At 50.5% G+C, this 12,285-nt stretch overlaps 1 protein-coding gene across 1 annotated transcript in view; it reads right to left on the reverse strand.

Moving 5' to 3' along the window:
* Positions 1-5,793, reverse strand: part of FGD1 (FYVE, RhoGEF and PH domain containing 1) — a 52,364-nt gene extending 46,571 nt beyond the window's left edge. The window contains exon 1 of the mRNA XM_005593676.4: positions 4,690-5,793. Coding sequence (XP_005593733.1) covers positions 4,690-4,996 — 307 coding nt within the window. The 5' untranslated portion in view covers positions 4,997-5,793. The remainder of the gene's footprint in view (positions 1-4,689) is intronic.
* Positions 5,794-12,285: the final 6,492 nt, after the last annotated feature.

Raw genomic sequence — 12,285 nt, forward strand, 5'->3', positions numbered from 1 at the left:
TAGATGGCCCCACCAACATCCACCAGGTCACTGCAGTTGGTTTCAGAAAACAACATGGAGCAATCTGGACTTTGCCTTCTGTCTCAGCCTCTACATCCAAGCTACTACCAAGGCCTGTCCATGCTAGCATCTAAATATCTCTCAGATCTTACCCTCCTTACCTGCCATCGCTCTAACCCAAGCTACTATCACCTCTCTCTGGGAAGACTGCAACACTCACCTGCCTGTCTCCCTGCTTCCACTCTTGCACCCCTTCCATCCATTCTCCCTATGCAGCTAGGGAGAGCTTCCAAACACCCCCATCTGAGCACATCATTCCCGTTAATAAACCCTTTGATGGTTTCTCTTCGTCCTCAGAAGAAAGTTCCTTCTCAGCCTTGTCACTCCACTCCTCCCAATACTAGCCCTATTCCCCAGTGCCCCATGTCTCGCTGCCTTTGCTCCCACTAAACCTCTTACCTGAATTGTCCTCCATGTTCTTCTCTAGCTCTACAACCCTTTCTTGACACCCCTCTAGAGCCCTTTCTTAGGGCCAGACCCTGCACTGGGCACTGATGATGCCAGGGTTTCCTCTGCCTAGAGTCCCAGAATGGCAACTGCCTTCCAATTTGAACTGCCAAATGGCAGCCATTCACGAGAGCTGAGAATAAGGGGTAAACTGAGGCAGCCAGTGTTTGTGTGTATGAGGGCGAGAGGTTGACTCTCCCTTTGTGTTTAATCCTGTGCCTCCGTTTGGGGTTAGGAGTGAGTTAACAGAAGCCCACATGGGTCCCTGGGGAAAGGGCCTTAGAGGGGTAGGCCGATGTATTCTCCTGGCCCTAATGATGCTGACTCACTGTAGGACCATGGCTAAAAAAAATCACTACCTCTCTGAGCCTCCACTGCCCCATCTGGAAAACGGACTTAACTAGTGGTTCCCACTCTAAGCTGTGCATCACAATCACCTAAGGAGCTTTTGAAAATAGATTCCTTGGTTGTCAACCCCAAGATTCTGGAGCGCTGAGGTGGAGTGTGGAATCACATTTCTTTTTAAGGTCAACAAGAGATTCTGATGCTCACTCAGTTCGGGAAACCCAGAATGAGACAGTATCTAGGGTCTTTTCTAACTCCAATTTTTACTCTTGGAGACTCTGAAGATGCCTCAGGATCCAAATGAGAGTCAGCCCCTCCTCTTGCCCCCCTCAACTGGCTCAGTTTCCCCCATTACCCACAAAACGGCTCTAACATCAGGTACAACTCCTTTGACTTAGCTAGGGTCAGACACCAATATCCCCACAATCCCCGCATCTGGAAGGACATTCTAGGCCTCAACCCTGAGGAATAGAGCCGCCATCTCTGCAAACCCCTGCAAGCAAACCACTTTCTGACTCTCTCAAACCCCTCTCTGGCATTTCATTGGGTTTTCCCAGTGACCCTTCGGTTTAATCAACCTGCAAAATCGGCATAATAACAACTGTCCCTTTCCCCACCAAGAAGCAGACAGGATCACTAAAAGAGAAAGCACTTTGAAGCAATTCAAGGCTGTTCACATGGATAAGATACAATTATTATTTTTAAAAGCCTCCCCCCACCCCCAGGATGAGCCACTGAGCCCTGAAGATGGTGATTCAATAAAGGTCTCAGCAGTGTTAGGGAGGAAGTCAGCAGGCACACGGAAATCTTAACATGTGGACCAGAATGTTTCAACCCTTTAATTGAAGTTCAGGAAACTCTCTCTCTCTCTGGTGCACACACACCCTACAACCACTAACCCTGCCCTCTTAGGGCCAATTATAGGCGAGTCCTGTGGAGAGAGAAGTCAAGTCACTTGTGCCTACCCCTGGGCCAGCTGGGCAGTGGGGGAGGCGGGCCTCTCACAACCCATGCTGCAGTGAATCACATGGCCCGGCGCCCACCTAGTCAGGGCCTGAGTAATTCCTCCGCCTCTTCTTCAGAAGGTTTTTCTCTTATTTTTTAACTCAATTTTATTTATTTTTAAACTCCTGGTTGCTGAGGATTTATACCATGCTGCAGGCTTTACAACCATTAACTCATAGACTCCTCATTGCATTCTCTAGATGAAGAAACTGAGGTTCAGAGAAGGGAAGTCACTCATTCAGGGTCACAAAGTGAATTAGTTAGAATGGGAGGCCAGGTCCTTCCCTGACACTTGCCTTATTCGCAATCCCCATCTTGAATTAAAAAAAAAAAAAAAAAAAAGACACCCACTATGCAATTACAGAGGCAGGGACTTCGTTGGGGAAAAGGATCCTGGGAACTCTGTGTTGCCTTTTTGGGGAGGAGGAGAGTGGTTTAGGAAGGGTATTATGATTTGTAATTTGAATGAATTGGTGGATTGGGAAGGCATACTCAGAATCATCACCATGTATTGATTACAGAGGCCAGAGACTAGGGGTCCAGACATTGCCCAGCTACTGACTTTCAGATCAAGAGTATCCAGAGGGCAGGAATTTGGTGTCCTTTTTTTTTTTTTTTTTTTTTTGAGACGGAGTCTCGCTCTGTCTCCCAGGCTGGAGTGCAGTGGCACGATTTTGGCTCACTGCAAGCTCCGCCTCCCAGGTTCACACCATTCTCCTGCCTCAGTCTCCCGAGTAGCCAGGACTACAGGCGTCCACCACCACTCCTGGCTAATTTTTTTGTATTTTAGTAGAGAGGGGTTTCACCGTGTTAGCCAGGATGATCTTGAACTCCTGACCTCGTGATCCACCCGCCTTGGCCTTCCAAAGTGCTGGGATTACAGGCGTGAGCCACCGCGCCCGGCCTGGTGTCCTTCTTTTAGGCAGTAGTTACTGCGGGGCCTACTATATGCTTCTTTAGTATCTGTTTAGGCATTTATTTAATGAGGATTTATTGAGCAACTACCGTGTGTTAGGCACTGTGCTAGTTGCTGGGGATACAACAGTGAGCAAAAGAGATATAGTCGCTTTGCCCCCATGGAGCTCACATTCTAGTGAAGGAAGACAGGCAATAAACGAGTACACACATACAATAAGATAATTTCAGATTGTACTAAGCGCAAGGATGGAAGCACACTCACAGTCTCTGATGGAGGCTCACAAGTGGCCCTACCTAAAGTGGTCAGGGATGGTCTCTTGGAAGAGGTGACATTTGACCTGAGACATGCAAGACGAGGAGCAAGCCAGGTAGAGAGGGCTAGGGGAAGAGCTTCCAGCCAGAAGGAAAAGCCAATGCAAAGTCCTGGGGTGGGAGTGCTTGTGGCCTGTTTTGGCATCTGAAAAAAGGCACTGACTTTACACAGTGTCAAGGGGAGTTTGGAAAGCCAGCAGAAGTAACATGCAGGCCAGGGCGTTAAGGGCCTGTTGCCAGTTGGTTATCTTCAGCCCACACGGAAGGAGCCCCCTGAAATCTCCCATAGGTTCCATGCCTAGCCCAAGGTCATGACGGCAGCAAAAGGTACATCCTGCCCATGCCTTATACTTCACTACTGCTACCTGGTGCAAGGCCATGGTCCCAGAGATCTGTGGAACCTGAGGTGTGAACCCGGGAGCCCCCAAAGGCTTAATAACTCCTTCAGTCCCAGTGGAAGGCAGGGCAGATGTGCTGTGCTCTTCTTCTGTGGCTCCTGGGCTCAGGCCCATATGAGAATGTCCCCATATGGGGGAGGTCCTGCTGGGCTCCTCAGACACTTAGGCCTGTGTAGCACAAAGGCAGTGGTCTGTGGCCTCAGCCTGACCTAGAGCTGCTCCACCTTTTCAAACCCAAGAAACCATCCTGATTTCACATCACAACCAACCTCGTGGCCCTGCAGCTCTCCAGCTCCTGCTACAACTGGCTTCTGCCTCTGTTGGCTTTTCTGCTGTCTCCCTACCTATCAGCCCCTCCAACCTTCTCCTCTAGCCTGACTCCCAAGGCCCACCTCTTCCACCTTTCTCTCTCAACAGCACCGTCTACTCCTTCCTTCCCTTGCTCTCCCGCCACACACACCTGGCAAAATCCCAACCTTGGATCAATCCACCATCCTTCTTTTTTTTTTCTGCTCATACTCCAGGGCTGCTGAATAGTACAGGAGAAAATCACATAAGCAGAAGGCTTGGCATTACTTTCATGGTCTCCAGCCTCAGTTTGGGGAAGCAGAAAGACCACAGACTTTGGACACAAATAGATCTGGTTCAAATCCTGGCTCCCTACTAGCTGTGTGACCTTGGGCAAGTAGCTTAACTTCTCTGAGCTTCAGTTTCCTTCCCTACAAAATGGGACTAATAGTATCTACTTCATGAGGGTTCCTGCAGCTGAAATGAAAATCTACGTAAAGCACCCAGTCCAGTGCCTGGTACAATGTAGGCGCTTGGCAAATGGAAGACTCCTTTTTTTTCTTCTGTTCTCCAAACTAAACCCTGGTTTCCCCAACCAAATATCCGCTGCTTCCTTGCAATCCTCCCTCTTTTTCTCGCGAGTGCTCCCTCTCCCATTAGCCTCAGCAGACAGACAAGAAGGGGGTTGGAGTGGTTGAGGGGCACAAGGGACAGAGAGAGGAGATGGGGACAGAGGTTGAAAGGACTGGACACAAGGCCAAGGGGCGTGGGGAGGGGAAGAGGGTTGAGGGGACCCAAAGGGCCGAGGTAAGGGAGCCTGTCCCGAGGTGGGGCTTAGAGGACTCGAGAACAAGAACCCGCTTCCAGTACCAGGCCCGTGGCCCGGGCTCCCATGCTCTCTCGGTCACTCACTCACCAGGCCGAGGCTGCGAGCCCTCCAGGTGGTAAGAGAAGCGTAGGGCCCGGTGGTGCTGTGGACTGGGACCGCAGGGCAAGACCCGGTGGCCTGGAGCAGCACCCAGGCTGGTGTCCGAGGGTCCGACAAACTGGGGATCCAGTGGGCCGCCAAGAGCCGAACCTGAGCCCCTGAGCGCCAGCAGTCCGGGTTCTGAGGCTCCAGGGTCCGAGTCGGCACAGGCCGGCGGAGCGGCGCCCGGCGGGTTCGCGGCCGGGTGTTCGGGCTCCGAAGGCCCGGCGCCCCCCGGGGCTCGGTGGCCATGCATGGTCCGGGCCTGGGCGCGGGGCCCGAGCTCCCCGCTTGGCTCCAGCTCCTGGGGCGGAGGCGCGGGCGGAGGAGGCCCGGCGCCCGGCGGAGCAGCGGCCTCAGGATCGGGGGGCGGGGCTGCGGGCTCAGCCCCACTGCGGAGACTCAAGCCCCCAGCCCGGGCCCGGGCCAGCAGCCGTGGCAGCGGTGGCAGTAGCAGCAGCAGCCGCGGCCACCGCCGCTGCCGTGCCAGGCATCGCCGGCCCCGGCCCCGGCCCCGTGCGGGGAGTGGGCTCGACGGGGCCGGGGGCCCGCTGGGGAGCGCTGTCTATGCGGCTGCGGTTGGGCGAGGGTTGAAGGGCTACGCTCGGCGGGGACTCTCTCGTAGACTGCGAGCCACTTCCGTGGCCCCGGGGCGAGAAGTCGGTCGGATCCAAGTGCGGGGTCTCTTCTTTCTCCCCGAATGGGAATAGATCTGGGCTCTCCTGGCTGGTTGGAAAGCGTTCTTCCTCCCGCCGCAGCCGAGGCCGGGGGCGGAGGAGAGGGGAGGGGAGAAGAGGGGAGGGAAGAGAACGGCGGTGGCCGGGGGCGCGCGTGTGCGCCGCGCTTAGGCTGCGGGGCTCGCCTTCAGCCAGTCGTCCCAGACGATGCTCCAGCCCCTGGGGCAGGAGAACGGCCTGGGCCGGGCTCCAGTGTCCTCCCCAGCCTCGGCCTGGGGCTCGGCGGCGGCGGGCGGGAAGGAGCCCTGGGAAAGGGGGTGGGGAGGCGGGAGCCTCGCAGAGGCAGCCGCAGCCACAGCGGCGCTGGGACCCAGTTACCGGGGCCCCGCCCCCTCGCCCGGGATTTGCGCCTGACCACGCCCCCTCGCTCGGGGCCGCCTCACTTCTCGCTGCTACCGCTCTCAAGGCCCTCCTGCCCCTTAAAAAATTCCCCCTCAGCCTGCTTTCCCCACAGTCAAGTCTCCGGGCTCAACCCCCCTTCCCCCATATCTGCCCTTCCATCCCATCTCAGGTCTTCTCCCCTCTGCTTGCCTTTCACTCTCTTTTCCAAAAGCCTTTCCGCATGTTCCTGAGTGTTCCTAGGGCTGAGCTCATAGAGGACCTGTCTCTGATTCTCCTTCACTGTGCTCAGACCAGATATCATGGTCCCTTACTTAGTCACTTTCTTAAATACCCTCAGTTCCCTGATTTGTCGCATCCGTCTGGCAACATCCCAATCTTGAATCAGTCCAACTGTCCGCCTTTGCCATGCCTGCACCCAGGCAGCTAAACATTGCTGGAGAAAACTATTCAACTTCACAGATTTGTGCCACTATAAACCCATGGTTCCCAGCTTCTACCAGGCCCTCAGTTTTGACCCACAACCCTACTAGTCAGCTCTCCCTCCCGTTCTCCACAGTGGCCATTTCAGACCTCCTTTCCCCTCAAACCCCCAACTTCTCCATCTGCTCTGTAACCCTCAGCAAATAACCTGACCTACTGCAGAGAGTAAACAGAAGCCACCGTAGAGGAAGCTCTTGACTTTTTGCTACGAAGCCTAGGAATTTGTCCTTGCTCCTTCCCAACAGCATCTAAACATACTCAGGCCTGTTCCATCTAAAAACAAATAAACAATTACCAAGAATTCTCCCTCTCCAACCACCTCCTTCTCTTCTCTTCCACAAACTTCTCAAAAGAGTTGCCTACACCCAACTGTCTTCATTTTCCCACCTCCTACTTATCTTTCAACCCACTCCAATCTGCCTCCACTACTTGCTTGAAACGGCTCTCTCTCATCAGGGTCTGCCATGAAGAATCTCACTAAATCCCATAGAATCTTTTTTTTTCTTTTTTTTTTTTTTTTTTTTTTTGAGACAGAGTCTCACTCTGTCGCCCAGGCTGGAATGCAGTGGCACGATCTCGGCTCACTACAATCTCCGCCTCCTGGGTTCAAGCGATTCTCCTGCCTCAGCCTCCCGAGTCGCTGGGATTACAGGCGTCCGCCACTACGCCCAGCTAATTTTTTTGTATTTTTAGTAGAGACGAGGTTTCACCATATTGGCCAGGCTTGTCTCGAACTCCTAACTTTGTGATTCGCCCGCCCTATTACAGGCGTGAGCCACCGCGCCCAGCCCCCATAGAATCTTTTCAGAGGTTATCCTACTTGGTTTCTTGATAGCATTTGGCACTGTTGACCACTCCCTCCTCCTTAAACCACTTCCATGACACTGCACTTTCCTTGTTTTTCTTCCGCTTCCTTAGTAATTCTTTTTTTACTTTCCAGGCTTCTCTTTGTCCAAAGCTTTATGCTGGTGCTCTTTAGGGCTTTGGTCTGAGCTCTCTCATCCTCTCTCTATATATGCTTTTTTTTTTTCTTTTTTTCTTTCTGAGACAGAGTCTTGCTCTGTCGCCCAGGCTGGAGTGCAGTGGTGCAATCTAGGCTCACTGCAACTTCCGCCTCTTGGGTTCAAGCTATTCCTCCTGCCTCAGCCTCCCAAGTAGCTGGCATTACAGGCACGCACCACCACGCCCGAATAACTTTTGTATTTTTAGTAGAGACGGGGTTTTGCCATGTTGGCCAGGCAGGTCTCCAACTACCGACCTCAAGTGATCCACTTGAGCAAACAGCAGCCTCGGATTAGAGGCCACTCTTTTCTTTATCTAATTTGCTCCCATGGCTTCAATGATCATATCTTTGCTGATGACTCCCAAATTGATACCTCAAAACCAGATATTTCTCCTGACCCATGCATTCAACTGGTTATTAGGCAGCTCTACCTGAATATCCCAGAGACACCTAAAACCTCAGCTTCTTCCAAACTCAAGGCATCCTCCTTCCAACCTGTTTGTCCTTCTTTGTGTCTTACCTTAGTGAATGACACCAGTCAGAGCAGAAACCTGGGTTACACCCTTAATTCTTTTCTCTCCTACATCCCCCATTCAGTCACCAAGTCCCATCATTTTGACCTCCTACCAGATCTATTTATGTAATCTCTACATTTCTGCTGCCACTACCCTGATTTAGACCAGAACCATTTCTAACTTGCAATACTGTCACAGCCTCCCTATTTCAGTCTTGTTCTCTGGATTCTATTTTCTACACTATAGGCAGTGTATATCTTTTGAAAACATAAATAAGGCCAGGTGCAGTGGCTCACGCCTGTAATCCCAGCACTTTGGGAGGCCGAGGTGGGCGGATCACTTTAGATCAGGAGTTCGAGATCAGCCTGGCCAAGATGGTGAAACCCTACCTCTACTAAAAATACAAAAATTAGCCAGGCGTGGGGGCGGATGCCTGTAATCCCAGCTACTCAGGAGGCTGAGGCAGAGAATTGCTTGAACCCGGGAGGCGGTGGTTGTAGTGAGCGAAGATGGTGCCGCTGCACTCCAGCCTGGGCGACAGAGCAAGACGTGTCTCGAAAAAAATAATAATAATAAATATAAATTAATTAAATAAATGTTAAATCAAATTATATCACTTCCATGTTTAGGACCCTTCAGTGAGGGTCTCTACTGGCTCAAAAGGAAACCCACCTTCCTTAACAGGAAAGGTTACGCTGGACCCTTCATGATCTGTGCCCCTGCCAGCCTTTCCATGCTGAAATTCTTTTTTTTTTTTTTTTTTTTTGAGACTGAGTCTGGCTCTGTTGCCCAGGCTAGAGTGCAGTGGCCGGATCTCAGCTCACTGCAAGCTCCGCCTCCCGGGTTCACGCCATTCTCCTGCCTCAGCCTCCGGAGTAGCTGGGACTACAGGCGCCCGCCACCTCGCCCGGCTAGTTTTTTGTATTTTTTAGTAGAGACGGGGTTTCACCGTGTTAGCCAGGATGGTCTCGATCTCCTGACCTTGTGATCCGCCCGTCTCAGCCTCCCAAAGTGCTGGGATTACAGGCTTGAGCCACCGTGCCCGGCTCCATGCTGAAATTCTTAAACTATTCCTTAGTCTCTCAAGCCTCCAAGTTTTTGCATACGCTGTTCTCCCTGAGTGAAACTTTCTCCACATCTCCCCAATTCCACTTCATTTGTTCTTCAGATCTCAGGTCATTCAACGAATATCTTTTGAACACAAACTATGGGCCAGGCACCATGTGATGCACTAGCTATGCAGCAGTGAATAAGACAGACATGAACAAGATAATGGTGAAAAAACTGTCCTCAGAGTTCACTGGCTGGTACTGGAGAGGATGTGAAATAAACACATAATTACAACACATAAACACACATAATTACGAATTGTGATAAGGTTATAAAGGGACAGAACAGGGTGATAGGAAAGAGAATAAAGGGTAAGTGTGTGGAGGGGGAGTGATTTAGCCTGAGGGGTCAGGCAAGGGCCGCTATTTAAGCTGACCCCTGAAGGAGTGGGAGTTGGCAGATGAGGAATAGAGACAAAAGTGCTCCAGGCAAAAGATACAGCAAGTGGGAAGGCCCTGGGGGGAAGATAAATGGCCTATTTAGGAGCTACAGAAGGCTAATATAGCTAAAGCACAGTGTTTGGAAGGCAAGAGGGGTGGGATATGAGATCCAAAAGGTAGGCAGGAGCTAGATTATGCAGGGCTTTTCAGGCCACGTTAAGAATAATGGGTTTTATTCTACAAGCAATGAAAAGGTATTGAAGCAGTGCTTTCAAATGTGGGTCAAACTGGAGAAGGTACTGAAATCTATTTAAGAATAGAAAATATAAGAATGGGCTGGGCGTGGTGGCTCACGCCTGTAATCCCAGCACTTTGGGAGGTCGAGGTGGGTGGATCACCTGAGGTCAGGAGTTTGAGGCCAGCCTGACCAATATGGTGAAATCCCGTCTACTAAAAAAACAAAAATTAGCCGGGTGTGGTGGAGCGTGCCTGTAATCCCAGCTACTAGGGTGGCTGAGGCAGGAGAATGGCTTGAACCCAGGAGACGGAGGTTGCAGTGAGGCGAGATCGCGCTACTGCACTCCAGCCTGGGCTACTCTGTCTCACATACACACACACACAAAATTAATTAATTAATAAAAAGAGTATATCATAGGATCATGTAGGAAGGATAAGTATGTTTCATGAAATGCTTCAGTTTGTATCATATGTGAACTGGATCCGGAGGAAATAGTATCTCTTTTGCAGATACCTCACATCCCAAAATGCTGAAATACACATTGAAAGGTTTTAAGCTTGAGGTTCACAGGGTATATTTAACATTTTACGAAGATGACTTTGGTTGCTCTAGATTGAATTGCAGGTGGACAAGATTAGAACCTACTGCAGCCAGAGATGACGGTGAGCTGACTAAGGAGGTGGCAGTGGAGATAGAGAGAGGCAGACCGATTTGAGAGATATTTAGAATTGAGAAGGCTTGGTGTGAAGGCTTGGGAGAGGGAGGGGGAAAGGAGAATCAAGGATGACTCCAAGGGATCCGGTGATGGTAGGCCAGTCACTCATTGAGATGAAGAAGACAGAAAGAGGAACAGATTTTCAGGGGAAGATCAAGAGTTCAGTTTGGGATATGCTAAGCTGGACATGCCCTTGAGATATCCAAGTGGATAAGTCAAGTAGATAGTGGTATACACATCCCAGGGGAGAAGTCTGTTTCAGATATAAGTGAGAGTTGTCAGCATAAAGATGGCGTAAAAGCCAACAGTAGAAAAAATCACCCTGAAACAGTAAAGACTGAGAAAGGAATAGGATCCATGACTGAGCTTTGAGGAACTTCAACTTTACAGGTTGAGTGAAGGAGCAGAAGTTGGCAGAGACTGAAAAAGAAGTAAAGAGCTCTGGGAGCGGTGGCTCACGCCTGTAATCCTAGCACTTTGGGAGGCCGAGGCAGGCGGGTCACAAGGTCAGGAGATCGAGACCATCCTGGCTAACACGGTGAAACCCTGTCTCAACTAAAAATACAAAAAATTAGCTGGGCATGGTGGTGGGTGCCTGTAGTCCTAGCTACTCAGGAGGCTGAGGCAGGAGAATGGCGTGAATGCAGGAGGCGGAGCTTGCAGTGAGCCGAGATGGCACCACTGCAGTCCAGCCTGGGCGACAGAGCAAGACTCCGTCTCAAAAAAATCTTAGGCCAGGCGCGGTGGCTCAAGCCTGTATTCCCAGCACTTTGGGAGGCCGAAACGGGCGGATCACGAGGTCAGGAGATCGAGACGATCCTGGCTAACACGGTGAAACCCCGTCTCTACTAAAAAAAAATACAAAAAACTAGCCGGGCGAGGTGGCGGGCGCCTGTAGTCCCAGCTACTCGGGAGGCTGAGGCGGGAGAATGGCGTAAACCCGGGAGGCGGAGCTTGCAGTGAGCCGAGATGGCACCACTGCAGTCCATCCTGGGCGACAGAGCGAGACTCCGTCTCAAAGAAAAAAAAAAAATCTTAAAAACAACAACAACAAAAAGAGGCAGGGATATAACCAGGAGTGTGTCAAGGATGTTCCAAGAGTGCTGAGAAGTTGAGGATTTAAAAGGGTCCATTGGCTATGGCAACATTGATATCATTCATGACCTTGATAATAGTGGTTTTGGAGGAGTGGTGGGGGTGAACACCAGAATGGATGAAGAGTGAATGGATACCATTGGTGGGAGTGTAAATTGATACAACCATTCTAGAAAAACTTGGGCATTTTCTAGTAAAGCTGAATGATGCACATACTCTGTGACCTGGCAATTCTAGGTATATACCCCAGAGCAGCAGTTCTCACAGTGTGATCTGGGGATCCTGTGGAGGAGGGTAGTGGGGAGAACCAAAACCATAATATAGTAAGATGTTACTTGCTTTTTTACTCTCATTCTCTCAAGAATGTAGAGTGGAGTTTTCCAGAGGCTATATGACATGTGATATCACAACAGATTGAATGCAGCGGCAGATATGAGAATCCAGCTGTCTTCTATTAAGCCATAAAGAGATTTACAAAAATGTAAAACAATGCCACTCCTCACTAAATTCTTTTTGTGTTGAAAAATAGTCATTTTTCATAAAAATATATTGTGTTAATATAATTGGTTTGTTATTTTAATGTATTTAAACTTTTTCAGCTTTAATTTCGAATACAGCAAATATCAATTGATATAAACCACATAAATCAAAGCTCTTTGGGGTCTGCAATGCTTTTTAAGAATATAAAGGGGTCCTGAGACCAAAAAGTTTGAGAACTGCTCCTTAAAGCAACATGTATGTGTATTGGGAGTCATGTACAAGAATGTTGGCCGGGCGCGGTGGCTCAAGCCTGTAATCCCAGCACTTCGGGAGGCCGAGACGGGCGGATCACGAGGTCAGGAGATCGAGACCATCCTGGCTAACACGGTGAAACCCCGTCTCTACTAAAAAATACAAAAAACTAGCCGGGCGCAGTGGCGGGCGCCTGTA

The sequence above is a fragment of the Macaca fascicularis genome, chromosome X (genome assembly GCF_037993035.2).
Source record: "Macaca fascicularis isolate 582-1 chromosome X, T2T-MFA8v1.1".
In the NCBI taxonomy this organism is placed as follows: Eukaryota; Metazoa; Chordata; class Mammalia; order Primates; family Cercopithecidae; genus Macaca; species Macaca fascicularis.